General features: G+C 30.2%; 5 protein-coding genes across 11 annotated transcripts in view; 2 read left to right on the forward strand and 3 right to left on the reverse strand.

The window, feature by feature from the left end:
- The first annotated feature begins 2,256 nt into the window (after positions 1-2,256).
- On the forward strand, positions 2,257-5,756 carry LOC117782356 (putative uncharacterized protein DDB_G0286901). The gene is made up of 2 exons (XM_034619496.1): positions 2,257-3,709; positions 4,262-5,756. The coding sequence occupies exons 1-2, from the start codon at positions 2,825-2,827 to the stop codon at positions 5,579-5,581; spliced, it is 2,205 nt and encodes a 734-aa protein (XP_034475387.1). The 5' UTR covers positions 2,257-2,824; the 3' UTR covers positions 5,582-5,756.
- Positions 5,757-8,139: 2,383 nt separating this feature from the next.
- LOC117782586 lies at positions 8,140-9,944 on the reverse strand. Its single transcript, XM_034619641.1, has 2 exons — positions 9,851-9,944; positions 8,140-9,060 (listed from the first exon to the last, which is right to left on the reverse strand). The coding sequence occupies exon 2, from the start codon at positions 9,047-9,049 to the stop codon at positions 8,237-8,239; it is 813 nt and encodes a 270-aa protein (XP_034475532.1). The 5' UTR covers positions 9,050-9,060; positions 9,851-9,944; the 3' UTR covers positions 8,140-8,236.
- Positions 9,945-10,123: 179 nt separating this feature from the next.
- Positions 10,124-12,290, reverse strand: LOC117782682 (RING finger protein 11). Of its 5 annotated transcripts, none has more exons than XM_034619814.1 (3): positions 12,270-12,290; positions 10,824-10,929; positions 10,124-10,741 (listed from the first exon to the last, which is right to left on the reverse strand). In XM_034619814.1, coding segments are annotated over exons 1-3 (444 nt in total). In that variant the 5' UTR covers positions 12,272-12,290; the 3' UTR covers positions 10,124-10,405. The 5 variants fall into 5 exon arrangements, with proteins under 5 accessions (XP_034475705.1, XP_034475948.1, XP_034475872.1 ...); XM_034620057.1 differs by lacking the exon at positions 12,270-12,290 and adding an exon at positions 12,117-12,135; XM_034619981.1 differs by lacking the exon at positions 12,270-12,290 and adding an exon at positions 12,057-12,092.
- A 698-nt stretch (positions 12,291-12,988) lies between these two features.
- On the forward strand, positions 12,989-14,303 carry LOC117782478 (zinc transporter ZIP9-B). The gene is made up of 2 exons (XM_034619542.1): positions 12,989-13,155; positions 13,216-14,303. The coding sequence occupies exons 1-2, from the start codon at positions 13,057-13,059 to the stop codon at positions 14,047-14,049; spliced, it is 933 nt and encodes a 310-aa protein (XP_034475433.1). The 5' UTR covers positions 12,989-13,056; the 3' UTR covers positions 14,050-14,303.
- Positions 14,304-15,896: 1,593 nt separating this feature from the next.
- Positions 15,897-19,243, reverse strand: part of LOC117781897 (plasma membrane calcium-transporting ATPase 1) — a 30,107-nt gene continuing 26,760 nt past the window's right edge. For 2 of the 3 annotated variants that reach the window (XM_034619291.1, XM_034619213.1), the window contains 2 exons: positions 18,480-18,548; positions 16,184-16,405 (listed from right to left, as the gene is read on the reverse strand). In XM_034619291.1, coding sequence (XP_034475182.1) covers positions 16,184-16,405; positions 18,480-18,548 — 291 coding nt within the window. Of the gene's footprint in view, positions 16,406-18,479; positions 18,549-19,243 lie in introns of all 3 variants that reach the window. The other variant, XM_034619129.1, reaches the window with a different exon arrangement.

Genomic DNA, 19,243 nt, shown 5'->3' on the forward strand with positions numbered 1-19,243 from the left:
AAATTCTTTCTCATACAGTGGTCGGCAAATTTATTTTAACAAAATGTAAAGTTAAATCTACTCATAATTTTAACTAACTTTATAAAGATTTTAACATCAATGAAAAGGTCATTTAAATCTTGTTTGAATGATACAAAACGTTCCTTACCCCATTAAGTACCCATTGACGATGGTATAATCTAGTCAAATTTTAAAACTTTTTCTCTTGGGCTTGAACAAAAAATGTTTTAATGCAAAAAGTTACTCCAAACAATTCTAATAGTGACTAAAATCTATTTGTTTATATTTTTTATGATTTTTTTGAAAATTGCTAAAATTTACTATTTTGGCCACTTTTCCTCCTTTTCATACAAAATTTTTCTGAGATCATCCCATTCAAAAAATCATAAAAAATATGAGCAAAGTGATGTTGGGAAAATTCTTTTTGCAGTCACTATTAGAATTGTTTGAAGAAACTTTTTGCATGAAAACAGTTTTTGTTTGAGCCATAGGAAAAAAGTCAAAACAGTAGATTTTTACATAATAAATTCAAAATATTCAATGGGTACTTAATGGGTTAAGGAAAATTTTGTATCATTCAACAGATTTAAGTGACCTTTTTATTGATACTAAAATCGTCATAAAGTTAGTTTAAATTAGGAGTAGATTTAACTTTACGTTTTGTCAAAATAAATATGCCGACCACTGTAACTTTCTACAGTTCTGCTTTCTTTGACTTATTATTTTTAGTAGTGATAAACAGAGAAGTTTTTCAAATGTGCAGAGTGTTTCTATTAGCATGCGCAGCACTGTATGGACATAATGCATGATAAGATCTTCATATACATACATATGTGCGAATGCATTCACAAACACATACACAAATGCATACAAGTGTGGTGTGTGTTTGTGTATGTGTAAATGTAAACACATGTGAAAAGCAATTCTAATGTGGAACCTATTAACTCTCACAAAGAGTAAGAGATATTTTTATACCCTGTAACCATATGTATGGAACAAATGGGTAGCTACAAATATATTTAGTTAATCCTTGCAGACTCCAAATACATTTACAAAAATATGTGAATTTCTGTATACATTTTAGTAACAATTTTTATGGGTCATTCAGGGAAGAGCTTTTCACAGAGTATCTATTCGTCTAACATTGTCAATTACATGGCATTTCATTATTATTTAGTGTCCGCTACTTGCATTTATCTTTTAAAAAAGAGCTCAAATCTGTTACATGTAAAAAGCATACATAAATATAATACATATGTACATAATAATAGCATATATGTATGTTTGTTTTAATATATATGTGTGTATACGAGTGCATATGTAGGAATATCTATGTTCATAAATATTAGCCCACAGGATGCGTGGGGGTGATATTAATGTTGAACACACACACACACCCAAACAAATACAAATGCCTCACAATATAATCGTAGGGTATAAAATAATCAAAATTCACATACACTCTCCTCCACTTATATGGGATCACTTATTGGTTTTACATGATCGCCAAATTGGATATCGACTAAAAATACTATGAATAACCAAATAGGGAGCACAATTTGGTAATATACAGGCCTGTTCCGGTTTTCACTTCTATTTTTATCGGATTTAAAAAAATGTAATTTTTCACGTTGCAAAGTGAATTCAATACGCAAGATATTTCCAGATTGACATAAAAACAGGTTAAAGATTTTCACTTCCGACAAATCTTGCCGAAAGTGAAAACCGGAACAGGCCCGATAAATTACGAATCAAAAGCTGAGAACACTGTATAATATTAATGATGAAAAGTTTAAAGAAAAATCAACTAATAAAATAATAATGTACACGTTTATTACAGTTTATTAAAAAATTTAACAGAATAAAAAAAAATCACAGTATAACCTTAATCTTAAATTAACGACTTTCATATATAAAATTCTTTGTCCTCACTGATTTTACTGTCTGATTATTGTGAAAGGCAAACCGTAAGACCTAGAAAGCTGAAATTTTCACACAATGTAGCTAAGACGATTTGATCGTGTAATAATAAATTTTTTTTGCAAGGCAACTTGTAAATTATAAAATAATAGATACACGTGTTACTCACTTAAAATGTAATATTTGTATTGTCATTATATGAATATTGAGCAGTGTTACAAGTGTTGATTGTGTGGGTGTCAATAGTATGTGTGTGTGTGAGTGTGTGTGTGAGTATGAGTCTGTTTATTTTGCGGCTGTTGAGTAAGCGTTTGCTTTGCTTTTTCTTTCGGGTATTTCAGTCGATTCTCAAGTGCTGGCCTAACAGGTTCCCCATCTCATCTCAATCTCAGTCTCATCTGTCTGCTATTTAGCTGTAGTCAGTCATACAAGCATACCTTCGTAAATAAATAAAATTCAACACGAAAAACACCGAGATGAGTGCGTGGAATTTGTTATTGTGAAAGAAGAATTGTATACATACCATCGATGTGTGTATTTGTATGTGTGTGTGTGTAATTAAGTATTTTCTGATAAACTGTGATCTTTCATTTAGTGTTACTGAAACTTAAATACATAGATATTTTTCCAATGAATTTGGTATCATAAGTTACAGATACAGATACATCTTCGAATATTGGATATATTTATACACATATACAAGTTTATATGCATACAAATACAAATACAAACACATAGACATATATAATAAACCAGAGCCACAAATGCAAGTTTAGTATGAGATTCTGTGTGGTGAAACAGTGGGACAAACTAAAAGTAACTAAGATCATTCAAACCATCGTTAAATCTATATATATATCACAACATAGTCCATAAGCCATTTTTGGGGCCATGTGGTATAAAAATGAAAATACGTAATGAACCTCAACGAATTGCCGAAACAATCCAAAGTATTTTGAATTGGAATGATATTTATATTGGAGTTCATTCCAAAAATGGGATAGTTGAAAGTTTTCGACAGCATTTGAAATCTTTGAACAGAGATAATCGTTCAAAGTGTTGCATTATATTGAATTTAAGGAATGTTCATCATGGTGATCATCAACAACAACGACAACGACAACGACGACGACAAAGACAGCAACAACGCAAACTTATTACATATTTATTGTACAAGTTAACACAGTTGTGTTTTGTCATTGTTTTATTATTGCCATTCCTAATAACCTACAATACATTGATACAACAAGTCAGCGGTCAATATATCAATATTGACCCAATATCTACATCTATATCAAACTCAAATGCAATTTCATTTCAAATAAACCAGAGCATTGATCTAAAAGCTGAATTTCAAACCGAACAACACCATAATAATAGTTATAAAAATAATGAAAGAAATAATCATATAACAAATAAAAACAGTTATCCCATATACACGTACAATCACCGTTTAAACGGATATAGTCTGATAATTCTAAGTCAATCTGATAATTATATCAATTCCCGAGTTGCCGATACAAGAATCCCAAGTACAAAGCCAGATAGTATATTGTATGCAAACGATTCCTTATCCTCAATACTACGCACTAAGAGATATATTGATATTAACAATAACAATAGAAGAGAACACAAAGCTGACAGCCAAATATTGAAAGTATCATTTGAGAAACACAAAGATACTAACAACAACAACAAGATGTACAAACAAATAATTAATAATAAAGAGAAACTTACCAAACTGGTTATGAACGGACTTGGATTAAAAAAACTACCGGACATGAAGAAGGTGAGCAAAATTTTTATGATAACATTCCATTAGAGTCTTCTCTTTATTTTCTTTAAATCAAATGCACAAAAAAAAATTTAGTTTTACAGAAACTTTTTTCAAATTGATGATCAAAAAATCATTATTATAAAATATTAAAAAAATATATACATAAATGGATTCAAACAAAATTGTTTTTTAAATTAGATTAAAATAAATAAAATACAATCCGGAATTTCCATTTTTATGTGTAAGAGATATACCAGAATTTAATAAGTTTTTTGAAATTTGCAATTAAATCTAAAACAACATTTTTGTTCAGTGTAGCTCATATAAATGTATCCATAACATTTAATTATACCATCTTTTTAAATACATTAAATTCTAATGATTTTTAAATTGAATTAAAATGAATACAATACATTTAAGATTTTCTTTACTGAATAAATTTCATTATATTTTGTTATTAAATCAACAACAAAATTTTTTTGACCAGTGTAGCTCTTACAAAATGTATCGATTTGCTAATCTATTTATATCTATTTTAATTTTTTACCATCTTTATAATTGCAGGCAAACATAAGTCAAATAGAATACTCTAGCAAATATTTAGAATACTTAGAGCGCCTTAAGAAAAGCGAAGTACGGAAAAGCAGCGAGAATCCGACGGATTCTGATATAAATTTACAAATTTTAAGCATTGTAACAAATAAATTTAGCGAGATAACGCGAAGGCGAAAGCGAAAGCGATCAGCCGAGAGGAGAAAGCGGAAAAGTCGAGAAAGGCGAGAGAAGAAAACGTTTAGGAAAAGCCAAGGTCATAATCTAGGCGATAGCGAGAGGACAAACATTCTATTACATTTTCCCCTGCGCCTAAATGATGAACAATTTAAATATGAGCAAATTAATGAGGCTAATGTGAGGCTAATGATGCTATATAATCCAGCATTGGCCGTCTCCTCCAGATCAGAGTCAATATCTAGAGGCAATAGGCGAAAGATCAACAACAAATCGGAAAAGGATTGTAACAACAACGATAATTATCGAGATATACCAAAATTTAACCATAATCAAAATCACAATCAAAAATTAAGCAATCGTAAAAGTAAAGTACACGTATTAAATCTTAAAGTCTATCAAATGATGAGAATGAACAAACGTCAACAATTGGATGCACGTCGTATTGAGTTTGAGAGTTCGAATTATAGATTAGGAAACTCGGATGAAACTCGGAGTCAATGGATTGAATTCGATGTAACCGCTGCGGTTCGAGCCTGGTTAAATAAGAGTCATGAGAATCTTGGCATTGAAATCCAATGCGATAAATGTAGACGTATTGGAGCTCGAATCTTAAGTGAAGTATCTACACCAACATCTACAGCACCTCAGGATCACGAAAGGGTTGAGGATAAATTTCATTTGACACCAGTTTTGAATATTATTGGACACATTGGTCGCACTCACAGCGAGGAAGCAGCTCATCCCAATCATTACAACTTGTCATCGAATACTCCTCGATATTACAATCATCGGCAAGCGAATTCTATGAACAATTCACCCAATAGTTGCTATCGAGCACGACAACGTTGCTGTCGTCATCAGTTGGATGTGGCCTTTAAGGATATCGAGGGATTCGAGTTTATACTACAACCAAAGACATTCGATGCCGGCTTTTGCAAGGGTCGTTGTCCTCCCAGACATAATCCAGCCCATCATCATGCCCTGCTGCAGAGTCTAATTTGGCAACAGGATCACAATCGGGTGCCTCGTCCTTGTTGTGCACCCTCAAAGCTCACCGAGGTCGAGATCCTGCATGTGGACGAGGAGCACAGTGATAAGCTTAAAATATCCACATGGAGCAACATGCAAGTCTTGGAATGCGCCTGCTCATAAGAATCTTTTACCTATCTATTCTACTTATTCAAGCCACATACCTACCTATATGTATATTAGCTTAATTTGCTATTAGTATTATGTACAGTGTACTCTGGGAATTATACACAACCGCAAGCAATCATGTATTTGAGTCAAATATATTACATACATAATTAAAAGCTACAAAAATGTATTCTGTTTATTGAATTAACAATCGATTAATAAGTACAAATGCTATTCAAGAAACCAGTTTCTGCCATCTGGCTTAACCCGACGAAGGTTTCCCATGATGCATTATAAATTTTACATATATTGCAACTAGAGATCAGTTGGAGACAATTCGGTAAGCAAACTATTATCAAAATATAAATTATTTGTTAAGCTAATTAAATCAAATCTTATACCTTGACGATTTTAATTCAATCATTTAAAAATTTTCGTGAAATAATAATTAATTTTTAAATTAAAAAAAAAATTGATATGATTTTTCACCAAAATTTAAATTTTATTTATTATCACTGCGGACGGCAGTTCGCGTTAGTGACGAAAGCAGCACGAAGGGTGCGAAAGGCGACTAACAATATATACAGCTAAGTTGGAAAATTTGCTACGACTGTCCGATCAGATCGAGTTATATACCGATCGAAAGGTTTAGTCCTAACTTACAAAATGGCATACTAAAACTTTTTCTAATTCACCTGGGTCATGAGATACGGGGGTGTAAGTGGGGGAGGGAAAAATGTTTATGATCGCAGCTTATGAAGCCGTTGGAGCTTTTTGGTGAAATTTTTTATTTTTTAAAAATTCTTATTATTAAAATACGCGTCGATTGATACCTCGATGACACAAATCCGACAACTGGTTCAAAGGATAACTATATTTTAAATTTTTAGTGGTCATCTCAAAATAAAATAAAGTCAGTTTTTTTGTTTGTCTGTTTGTCGATTTGTCTGTTTGTATCAAAGCGCTAAAAAAGCTTAGATGTAATGATGGGGATTTATTCCTTTTCGAAAATCTAGAAATTTTTGTTCTACAACTTTTTGAAAAAAAAAACCGCTAGTTTAGCGGGAAAACGCTAAATCTCGCAAAAATTTAAACCTCAACAGTTTCCAAACCATAGAAGCGACAGATATGTTCTATATATCATTGGAAGGTGTGTTTGAGGGCTTAAAAGTTTAAATGTTAAATAAAAATATAAATTAATAAAAAAAAAAGCGAAAATTGGCATTCGGCACTGCGCAAAAAGTAATTTTTATGTAAAAAGAAGCTCACCTTTTTTGCGCACAGCGCACAGTGCACAATACCAATTTTCGTTTTTTTTTTTAATTTATATTTTTATTTAAAATTTTTAGACTAAACTGAATTTTGTTCTTCATAAAATTGGATATCAGAAATTTTGGGGCTAGAAATTGCTTTAGTCACTAGACTTTTACCTCGTGTAGAGTTTTTTTTTGTGGGATTTAATATTCACTCTTTATTTAAAATGTTTGTTTTTTACTATGAATTTTTTAACTGAAATAAATAAGGTCAGCAGTACCAGTTAAAAATATAATTTTTATTGAAAAAAATTTAAGAAAATATCAAGAAAAAACAAGTTTAACCTGATTTCAAGATATGTAAAAATCAGGGACCGAAATAATTATAAGTTATGTTATAAAAATTACTTGGTAATGATTATATTTAATTTTTTTATGTTTTTCATTAAGAATAAACATTAGTTTTGAGTAATTTAATAAAACTTACATCATAATCATTATTATTGATCAAAAAACATAAAAATCAAAAATATTCATTATCATTGATCAAAAACTTAAACATCAAAAATGATTTTTATTTTTTTCGCTCAAAATAAAACTCAAAAAAAGTACTGGGGGTTAGCTTTGTGATTCCTGTATAAGGATACCCAATAATATTGGATAAAAGTCGAACACAGAATCCCTAAATTACTGTCAAGTTTTTTTTTAGCGAAAAAATAAAAATCATTTTTGATGTTTAAGTTTTTGATCAATGATAATGATTATTTTTGATTTTTATGTTTTTTGATCAATAATAATGATTATTTTTTATTTTTATTTTTATTGATAGAAAATAATGAATATTTTTTATTTTTATTTTTTTGGTGTAAGTTTTATTAAATTATTCAAAACTAGTGATTATCATTGAAAAAAAAAACCTAAAAAATCAGAAATCTAAAAATCGTGGCGAAAGTGCAAAGATTGTAAAATTATAAGGATTTAAGTGATAATTATATTTTCTAGGACAATTATAAGTTGGTGTTTTTTTTATTAAAAAAAAAGTAATCATTATTTACGGTCCCTGGTAAACAAATAACATTTTTCCAATCATTCCAATACATTTATCAAGTTTTATTATGATATCCCATATTTTTTTCCCATCCCTGCTTTAATGTGAAATTAAAAGTTTTCCCTAAAATTTTAATATTTTATACTAACAGACTGATCTTCTTCTTTCAACTACGATTGTTGTTTTATTTAGGTATTATATGTATGTTACGAGGATTAACATTCAGCCAGGCAAATAATAACACATTAAAAAATTATATAAAAATATATATATGGTTAAATGTTTTCGGTATTATATTTATTGATTGAGCTGGTAATTAAATCGAGATTTTGTGTATTTAATTTTTGACTGTATATTTAATTGTATAGATTACCAATTACTTAAAAAATCAAATCCTTTGGGTATTTGAACTTTTTCTGGCAATAATTTACAATTTTCGGCATGTTGTTGATATTTGGTTTCATTTTCGGAATCGGTCGAATCAGTTAAATTACCTAACAGAGTGTTTTTCGAACCCGAATTGGTTAATGGATTATAATGTTCGTCATCATCGCCATAGATTAATTCCTGAGTGGTGTTAGGATGATCATTTACTTGATCATGATCGTGATCAGGATCATTCAATTTATTCAAGGCCTTGGTTGGGACAGGTGTTAAATGTTTGGTGTCCACTTGAATAAATGGTTTATACAAATCATTGTCCTTCACAGTCATACTATTGGTATTGGTATTACTAACTATCACAGATAGATTTATTTGAGATTTGGTCTTATAACTGAATGGATATGAATGCTCGTCGCGATAATCTCCAATATTTTCATCGTGTATCATTTTTAAGCCGGTCTTTTGATAAATAAATGTGCTTAGATGTTGTCTGTCATATGTATAGATTATATTATTAGACTTTTGGCATTTCGTAGTTGCCTTCTTATTACTAACTACAGTCAGTCTGGGAACATCCTTTGAAGATTGTGATGATGGACTAATGGGATTCTTATAATATCTTATAGTTATTTCTGGTCTTATTATAGTATCATTGAGTATATCATCTTGCTCAATTGAACTTAATGTTAGCCATACATGATCATAGGCCGATTTCACTTCTCTTATATCGAATGCAATCTTCTCAGCTACCGGATTTAGATTGGCAAAATAACAATTAACTTGCTCAATTGTTGTCATTTTATTATTTCCTGAAAGAAAATGTAATTTTTTATTATTATTTTTATTATATCAATTACAAGAAATAAATAAATTTGAATTTGAATTTAAACAAAACCGTTGTTTTCGATACGTATTGATAAGTAGCACTGTGATATACCTACCATTGGTTGGTATCGATATATCCCTAAGCTAGCAATATTCTTGGTACAATTGTGAAAGTCGATGGTTGAAATTAAAATAAACGCTTTTAAATATTATATATGTTATATGATATCCTGACTAAAAATAGTAAATAATATACCTACCATTGGTTGGTATCGATATATCCCTAAGCTAGCAATATTCTTGGTACAATTGTGAAAGTCGATGGTTGAAATTGAAATAAACGCTTTTAAATATTATATATATTATATGATATCCTGACTAAAAATGTAAATGATTAGTGAATTGCATACTTTGAAACTCGTCTGTTAAAATAATAATTCGAACCACTGTATGGTCCGTTTCAGAGGCGACGTTGCTGACAAATTGCAGCTTACAGTAAACTGTTATTTTGCTATTTAATTAATGTAACACTTTTTCTTCCTTTCCTTATAAAATTATTGTTGCAGGCATAACTTGCATAAAATTATTATTAATATTGCAACAAAATACAAACGCATTTACATATGCATACACACATTGTCCACATCTATGTATATATGTACTTGTACACACAGCTAAACATTTATTTATTGCTTATATTCATTCATTTATGTACACTTTGTGTAAGAATTTGTTACAGTTTATTTTTATTGTAAGAATCTAAATGTTGCTTACCGTTTATTTTCCGGAGATAAAAGAAGAATAAATGATGCACTTCTTTCGTATAAAATATTTTTTTATTCCTAAGGTTGCCACCCAGTAAAAATAACCGATCTGGCTCGATTTCTGTACCTAAAAAAAAGGCAAGCAGAAAATACCAAAATGTTATTTTAGGTACATTGGACAGAAATAAAACATCGTGTTAAGGCGCCACATCTAAAATTTCTTAATGCAAAGCAGAGAATCAAACGAAATACAAGTTAATACAATAATTGAAAATGTATACTACAGATAAGCAATACCATATAATTTTATTGTTTAACAATACTATTACGCTAGTTAAAGATACAGATTACAATCTATGTTTAAAATAAGTTTTACATTATTGTAGAATTATATGTACACCGATATTTTCATTGATATTATTTATACATAGTTGTTTTTAATTTCAAAAAATCAATCAAAATCGAAATCAAACAAATCAAAAATTGATGACCAGGTTTTGTTAAAGACCAATTACAAAAGGGGAATTATTATTATTTATTATATTTATAATATATAGATTTTAGGCTATGTAGTTTCATAGCTGGTCAACAAGGCAGCATCGACAGGCTCCAAGCAGCTGGGACAAGTGAGACTTCTCATCAGCCAATCGTCAATACAGTGCACGTGATAAATATGCATACAGGGCAAATAACGTACAGCCTCGTCCACACAGAATTCCACCATGCAAATGACGCATTCGCGAGCTTTTTTCGAGTTACCATCGTACGTTCCAATCGGCAAGTGTTGAACAAGTCCGATGCGCTTAGCTATTTTTATCTGATCTTCCTCCGACATTTGGGTGACATTCGCAGCATTGCTGACAGAAGACGCTGGATAAAACACTTGTGGCAGCGGTTCATGCTACACAATTAATATACATATTAATTGTATTATATGAATACTTCATCGATTAATATTTGTAGAGTTAATGCAACTAAATTACCTGATATATTGACAGTGGTCCATTATCCTGTCCGATTATACTATCGCTGCCTCGCAATAGTGAAATGTCATCAGAACTATTCATCTTCAAGCAGTTACCCATTGTCCTTCAATCATAAAAAGGTACAAATTCGCATTATTCTACAACATCTTTAAAAACAACATACAAAATTGATATTCTTTATGCCTAACAGTATTTTAGCTATAAAGTAGCTCGACTTGGCAATTTTATAATTGTGAAATCTGTCTTTTTTAAAGTATTATGCTCATTATACAAAAACAAATCCTTTTCTTGACTACTTTAAAGAAATTTTGTAACTAGTTCTATCCATTTTTTTGATTTAATTCGCTTTTTTACATTTTATTATTACAGGCTAGACGAATCCTTATTTATACCACTGTTTCCTTTTATTTAATTAGTGTTTTTTTATTTTTTATAATTAAAGGCTATATATACAAAATCATTTTTTTTTTTTATTGTTTTTTAACAAATTCTATTAATTTTTTCCTTTTTGATTTTTTTAAAAAGAAATATATTTGTTCTAGCTATTTAGCGCTTTTACTGTCTATTAAATTTATTTAGACCATTTATTTTTTTTTAGATTGCTAATGCTTTTAGCGTATAAAATGTTACTTGTAATTAAAAAAAAAATCTGCTTTAAGTAAAATATTAAAAATGTAAATATCTAATATATTTTCTGTATTGCACATTCAAAATTGCAGTGAACGTTGAGTAACAATATGTCTAGTAATTGTTTTGAAAAACAACAAATTATATGTATATTTCACTTTAGAATAAAAATCCCCAATTCTTGGGTTTTTTTTTTCATTATATTATAGATTCTCCTGATCGATTGTTTTTAACCACTTTAAAACTAAATAAACAAACAAGTGCATTTCTACTTTGTCAAAACAATTGCTCGACAAACTGTATGTATCTACAGTACTTATTTACATTTAAGTACTTATGTACGTGCACACACACACATAATTACACACAAATGTATTTACTCATATTATGGGCAGACATATGTATATTTATAATTTTTCCTCTTATTCTGCTTTTCTTTAATATTAATATTAAATAGTTGCTTGAATATTTTCCTTGATTTAAATTTTACTGATGCACAGAAGTGGCAAATTGAATACATCTGTAAATATATATACACATACACACATTTATATATATTTATAGACATTTGCTTAAGTTTACACATCACATATTAGACCCTACTTCTTATAAATGCGAGTTAATTAAATTAATTTTGTAACTTTCACAACAACAACTTTTTACTTTGTTTCTGTTTTCCTTATTTTTTGTTATTGACGAGAGTACCAATTGTTGCCAATTTAGCTATTTTATAGCTAGATCTAACAATTTTCAGAACTCGTTTGCTAAAAAAAATTCTAGCTTTTTAAATATATTTTTAGCTGTTTTGCTACTAACATTTTTGGTAAAACTGTGCAAAAGGGCCCACAAAAACATATTTTTACAGCTAATTGTTTCCCCTATAATCCTGACAGCACGGTGCGAAAACACAGTTTTGGTCCAAAGGCTGCCATATGGTCCAGCCAGCTAAATTTACCGATCTGGCAGCATGTACCATTTTGGGTAAGATATCAAAATTGGTAAATTAAAAATTGTCAACCTATTTTTATTTAATTTGTTTATGTTGGAATTTACTGCATTTTCGTTAAGTTTCTGCAGAATTAAATTTGGAACTTCTCTCCCCTTAGAGTGACAAACTTCAAACGTAAATTAAAATGCTTACCTTACTTTAATTTTTTGCAGTTTTGAATTTAAAATTTAATTTATTGCATTTTGAATTTTGCAACATCTAAATTTAAAATTATCGCTAGATTTAGCGACATGACGCCCACTTATTAGAGGAAAATATAGCTGTTTTACGATGTAAAATAGCTTTAAAAAAAAGAAATTATACCCCTGGTTGGTGAAAAAACAAATTGTTGAGTTGGCAAAATATAAACAAAAATAATAAATGCTGCGACTTTTGAATTTAAAATTTAATTTATTGCACTTTGCAATTTGCAACACCTAAATTTAAAATTATAGCTAGATTTAGCGACATGACGCCAACTTTTTAGAGGAAAATATAGCTGTTTTGCGATGTAAAATAGCTTAAAAAAAAAACGAAATGACAGCACTGGTTGGTGAAAAACAAATAGTTGAGTTGGCAAAATATAAACAAAAATAATAAATACAGCGACGCACGATGACTGAGGAGACGTTAATACTTATTTTGTTGGTGGTTGTAATGCTGGTGGGTTCCTATCTATCAGGCAGCATTCCATTAGTCATGCGATTGAGTGAGGTAAATATCTACATATTTACAGAAAAAAAAATAACTTGTTTAAAATATATGTATGTGCAGGAAAAACTCAAATTTGTGACTGTGCTGGGAGCTGGTTTATTAGTGGGCACTGCCCTGACAGTCATCATCCCAGAAGGAATACGCTCTCTATATATGGACAGTAAGCGAGGAGTCGCCACCACCGATAAGTTAGAGATGGAACCACAGGATTATTCCCGCACAATCGGATTATCGCTTGTGCTGGGATTTGTTTTCATGATGCTTGTGGATCAGATTTCGCAACGAAAGACCAACAATTCAACAGGCACTGAAAATGATAAGAATATCACGGCTACTCTGGGTTTAGTTGTACACGCTGCTGCCGACGGCGTCGCTCTGGGAGCTGCCGCAACCACCAGTCATCAGGATGTGGAGATAATTGTATTCCTGGCCATTATGTTGCACAAGGCACCGGCAGCATTTGGTTTAGTTAGCTTCCTGTTGCATGCGAAAGTGGAACGGCAGCAAATCCGGCGACATCTGGGAATATTTTCATTGTCCGCACCGCTGTTAACACTGCTCACATATTTCGGGATTGGGCAGGAGCAAAAGGAGACACTGAATTCGGTGAATGCCACTGGAATTGCAATGCTCTTCTCCGCCGGAACATTCTTGTACGTGGCAACGGTTCACGTATTGCCGGAGTTAACCCAAGGTGGACACGGTGTCCATCATCATCAGCATATAGGCTATGATTACCATCTGGTGGAAGAATCCCGCGAGATTTTAAATGACCCAACGGCTCAGTCGCAGTCAACGTCGAATCAGAAAGCAGGACTGCGCTTCAGCGAGCTCATTATTATGGTATGCGGAGCGCTATTACCACTAATTATTACCTTTGGTCATCATCATTAGTATGTAAATATTATTTAATACGTCTAAAAACAAGAGACAACATTCCTCTCACATTGGTTTATTATTATTAGAGATGTAAAAGCAAACTGTCATCGAAAAATTTGACATATCGATTCTTGCATCACTATTACAACACATCATTTGTAAATAAGATTTAAAATATTAGTTTTATAAAATATGTATAAAAGTTTAAGCCATAAGCATCTCATTATCTACTTGTATATTAATTGATATATAAAACTAATTGTAATGCATTCACATGTTCCTATTAGTTTCGATTTAAAATCCTTCACATTTTGAAAATGGGCCTAAGCCATCGAGCCAAGCCTGCCAACCCGTCATGTCTATTGAAACAAGTTGGCAGCTCTACATTTGTAAATTGTAACCAGTGCTGCCAACTTTTGTTTGAAAAAAAAAAGCTGTTTTTGACGGGAGGAACGATGCAAATAAAGCTGAAAAACTAAAACAAAAGAGCTGAACAATTAAAAAAAACAGCCATAAAAAAAGCTAGTTTGTCAATTCCTTTATTTTCTAACGAGGGGGAAAGAGTGAACTCGCAAAATTAGTTGCTCAGAAATAAACTGAAGAATTTGAACAGCAGCTCCTCTTTTATTCACAAGATATGAATAATTTCATCACCTTCAAAGTATTTGACGCATTGGTTCCCGAAATGGTCAACTAGAGCAAACGATCTATGCTCGGCAATAAAAAGGCATAGGGCTTTTTTTGTGGACACTTTCGTTGGTATGAAATGACTTCTGTATAGGTTATTTGCATAGTGGTGCTGGTAAGCATCGACAAAACAGTGCCAGCTATAAATGTTTCATACTTTTGGGCATATACAAAAAAGTCTGAAAACAAGCATTTAAAAAAAAACGCCAGAATTCCCGCTGCCCGCTGTTTGCAAATTTTTTTAGCAAATGGCCTTTGGAAAAAGCCAGATTTGCCGGAAAAAAAGCAAATATGGCAACACTGATTGTAACCCGTCCAACGAATGAAAATATATGAATCTTTATATTGATCATTTATTTCGTTATATATAATAATAATATTAATGACTTGAGTATTGACGAGACTTGCCTCTAACGCACTTGATTTGTAATCGAATGTGTTTGTGTGTGTGTGTGTTCGTGTTTGTTATTGTTTTTGTTTGTGGAGCAATGGATAGGTGGAGTGAATGGAAGGGGGAATTCTTGGTATATTACATTTAGGAGATTCCTGAAACATGTGTAGGTTTTCGATGAGCTGTTCCATACAAAATGTTCCGTTTCAGGAATATCCCTAGTGTATGTCAACTGTCAATTTTAGGCCATTCATTTTAAATTTATTTATGGTGCTGACATACTATGTATATTATTATTCTTTTTTTAATTTAATTTATAATTTATTTATAAACATTTAATCAACAATTTCAAATACTGAAATCCATGTGAATTACATTTTTGAAATTCATACAACACGCACACAAACAAATGTATAAATACATATAACACACACATATGTATGGATTTTTTGTAAATGAATAGTTCTAGAGATGGGACAAATACTATTGACGACACTCGTGACCCAATTATCTTTTTAAACCGAGAATTACATGTGTAAATTGTATGTGTGTACGTATTCACAGTATATCCAGTAAATGTTTTGACAAAGTTAGTATAGTTTGAAAAAGAAAATAAAATTAGTAATAAATTCTAATTTTTTAAATTGTCAAAACAGTTACTGGACTTACTGCACGTATATATATTTTAAATTGTCAAGAATTTCAATTTGAATCTTTTGTAATATTATAAATATATATAATAATGCACGTTTTGAATGTATTTATGTATTTACGAGTATATGTATGTATGTATGTTCAAATAGGTCTGCAAATGTATCTATGTAATTTAGTATCTACAGTTGGTCTAATAATTGTTTTGACAAATTTAAAAGCTTGCACATTTAGTTAGTTAATAAATATCATTTTTTCTTTGTTTTTTTTTAGAATTGTTCTAAGTACTTATGGTATTAACTTATGAAACAGAAATAAAGGAAAAGCTTTATTGTGATTTTTGTATACTGTCAAAACAATTACTTGACATACTGTATTTCAAAGAGTAAATGTGATTGGTTGGTTGATTGAATTGGACTTTTAGACTGCAGTTTCGGTATGACTGTGCGATGATAGCCGCTCAACATCGATTTCTGGTATGGTCAGCTCATCTGGTATGTTATCGGCATACTCAATGGAAGATGTCTCCGATAGGCGTTTACTCATCGATGACTGCTTGCGCAGTACCTCTGCCAACGATGTGTTGGTGTGCTCACCGTAACGGGCGTCAAGACCTTGCCTGAAAGCGTTCACCACACGAATCTAGGCGCAAGTCAAATTGGAAAGAGAAGAACAACACCGAAAACAGTGACAAGATAGACAGAATAAGACAGTATAAGAAAGTACACTTTTTTTTAATCAGTCAGTCAACTAAAAAAAATAAAAAATACAAACAGATGTGTCTACATAACAGAGATGAGCCCAATTACATTTTAATACTTTTGTCATTATTGAAAATGAACGTAAAATTCTTTTGGTATATAATTAAAACTTTGGAATTTAAATACAATTTTTATTTCACAATTTAATCTTTATTTTCCTTCAACGTTTTTAATTTTATGCCAAAGAAAAATTTCCGATACTTTTAATTTGAGTTAAAAATTCTACCAATGCTAATAAAATGTAATTTCAATGCTAATTAAAAGGTATTGAAAATGTTTTTTTTTAGGCACATCTCGGGAATGTATTTAGTATTTATATACATTTGAGAAACAAAATCATAACAAACAATATAATAACTCAAAAACAGAGTGATGAATGAAACAATGTAATAATGTATTGAAAACATTTATGCATATGGTATAATCGCCATTTATTTGTTAATTAATTAAAATACAGATGCTCATGCTCAAATAAATAACAAGTTTTTAAAGTTTTTGCATATACATACATATATAACGACATGCAAATATTTATAAATGCAAAACGAATTTCGAAAATACGATTTGAGGGTGATAGGAGCGTGGGATCAAAAAATTTGAAAATTAAACTTTCCTACAAATGGTTTACACTATTAACTTCACAGGAACCGAATTAACGATTACTCTGATGGACGGACTGTCCTAAATTGCCTAGTCATTCATTACTGATTAAGCAGAGATATAAAAGAGTCGGAGGTGCTTCCTTGTTTATAATATTTACATAATTCTGGCTATTCATTTATTGGAAAAACGTGGTATTAAACTGAATTGACTTGTAGTCAAAGTGTGATCCATCTTTCACATGCCCTGATATTCATAGGATAAACTCATAGGTATAGCAAAATAATAGAACATATTTTAAGAAACTTTTAGTTTCTTATGCATTATAATATTGTAATTATTTGTAAAGAAATACTTTTTAGTTGTTCTGATAATTTTTCTATAAAAACAGAACAGAATAGAACAGAAATTATGATAGAACTGTTCGCATGCATTTTATTTTAAAGAAATAATTTTGGAAGTTAAAAACTGTAAAATATATTATGCAAAGGGTATAAAATTGTTTTTAAACAGGTCTTGTAAGAACGCTCTAGTCGAGAGTGCTCGACCACGAAATAACCTATGCGCACAACACTAAAATACCTTAATATATATTAGAACACACTTAAATACATGCATATATCAGCACATAAAAATACATACACACACAATCAAGCATGTTAGATATCGGTATATATATAAATATATATGTAGGTACTATCAGTGCAACTTTTTTCTTTTGCTCTATTTTTTTGTTTTGAATTTTTACTTTCGGAGCTTGGATAATTCTTTTTTATAATTTCAAAACTATCGAGTTTTGTCGTACTAATCCCTTAAAATTGTTGAAAAACTTGATACTCTCATGGCTTTGTCAAATCTTAAACAATTTTAATGAGCAATGTCTTATTAATAAAATCCATAAAATTTTGAAAATTTACGGCAATTAAATTTTTAAAACATGAATAAAAAATAAACTTATATTTTTAGCATTGATACTGATCAATAAACTATAAATGAATGAATATTATATTTTTAGAACTAATATATAAGATTATATTTATAACGGATTTTGCACTTTATAAAAATCCCTCAATCATTAGTATATTCTGATTTATATAAAAAATAATGCATATATAAGTACAATGCTTACGAAGAACATTTAATAAGCATATGAATTAAATAATATGACTTTTAGTAACTCATCCAGAAATGTTGTGTTTTAAGCTTATTCTATTGTATGTTAATGCATATATATAGTATGTATGTAACGGAGCGATCAAGTCAAAGAAGAATTGGGTATTCAAGAAGTCTTAATATGGTACTTGTCTTGGCATTGTGTACATTAAGCTTTATAGTAAAATAAAGAGAGGGCTTACAGCTTGATCAGTGTTGCTCTTGCTATAGGGAACCGGAATCAAGCGTTCTTGCAACTCGCCGCCTATTACCTTTAAAAATTGAAGAGAGAAAGTAAAATAGAAAACAATAAGTGGGAAGAGAAATACAGGTTGGAAAGTCAGTTAAGTGAAGAAATGCATTTAAAAAGTTGCTACATAGATTTGATCAATATACATAACATTGTAAGCATGGTTATAACATGTATACATATTATACATATATTATGCAAATATGTATGCATGTTAGGATTTTCATTTTTTTTTTTTAAATTAAGTATTATAATAGTAAATTACTTTAGCACAGTAGTATATGTAAGTATATAGCAATAAACCTATTGTTCTTTATTTATTTGGAAATATAAATAAATATTTCTAATAATAATGTATTTAAAACAGTGATTTTTTTCAAATTGAATTTAAATATTACAGGTCGAATTAGAGATTAATTTTGTTAATACAAATATGTATCTGAATCACTGCTATCAACATTATTATTACTTAATAAAAATGTATTTAATTACAGTGCAGTATGGTACATAGTAAAACAACTATGTATAGAATGAAGGAGAGACTGGGTATTAGGAGAGGAAGGAGCATTAGGTATGTATATAAGTTCCGAATTGGTTAGAAACAAAATAAATTCGAGTAGTTATCAAAAGAATGGATGAAAAAGCATATTCTTAAACAAAAGCCAACAATACTAATATACAATGTATTGTATGTATGTATCTGTGTTGAGCTTAATT

The sequence above is a fragment of the Drosophila innubila genome, chromosome 4 (assembly GCF_004354385.1).
Source record: "Drosophila innubila isolate TH190305 chromosome 4, UK_Dinn_1.0, whole genome shotgun sequence".
NCBI lineage: Eukaryota > Metazoa > Arthropoda > Insecta > Diptera > Drosophilidae > Drosophila > Drosophila innubila.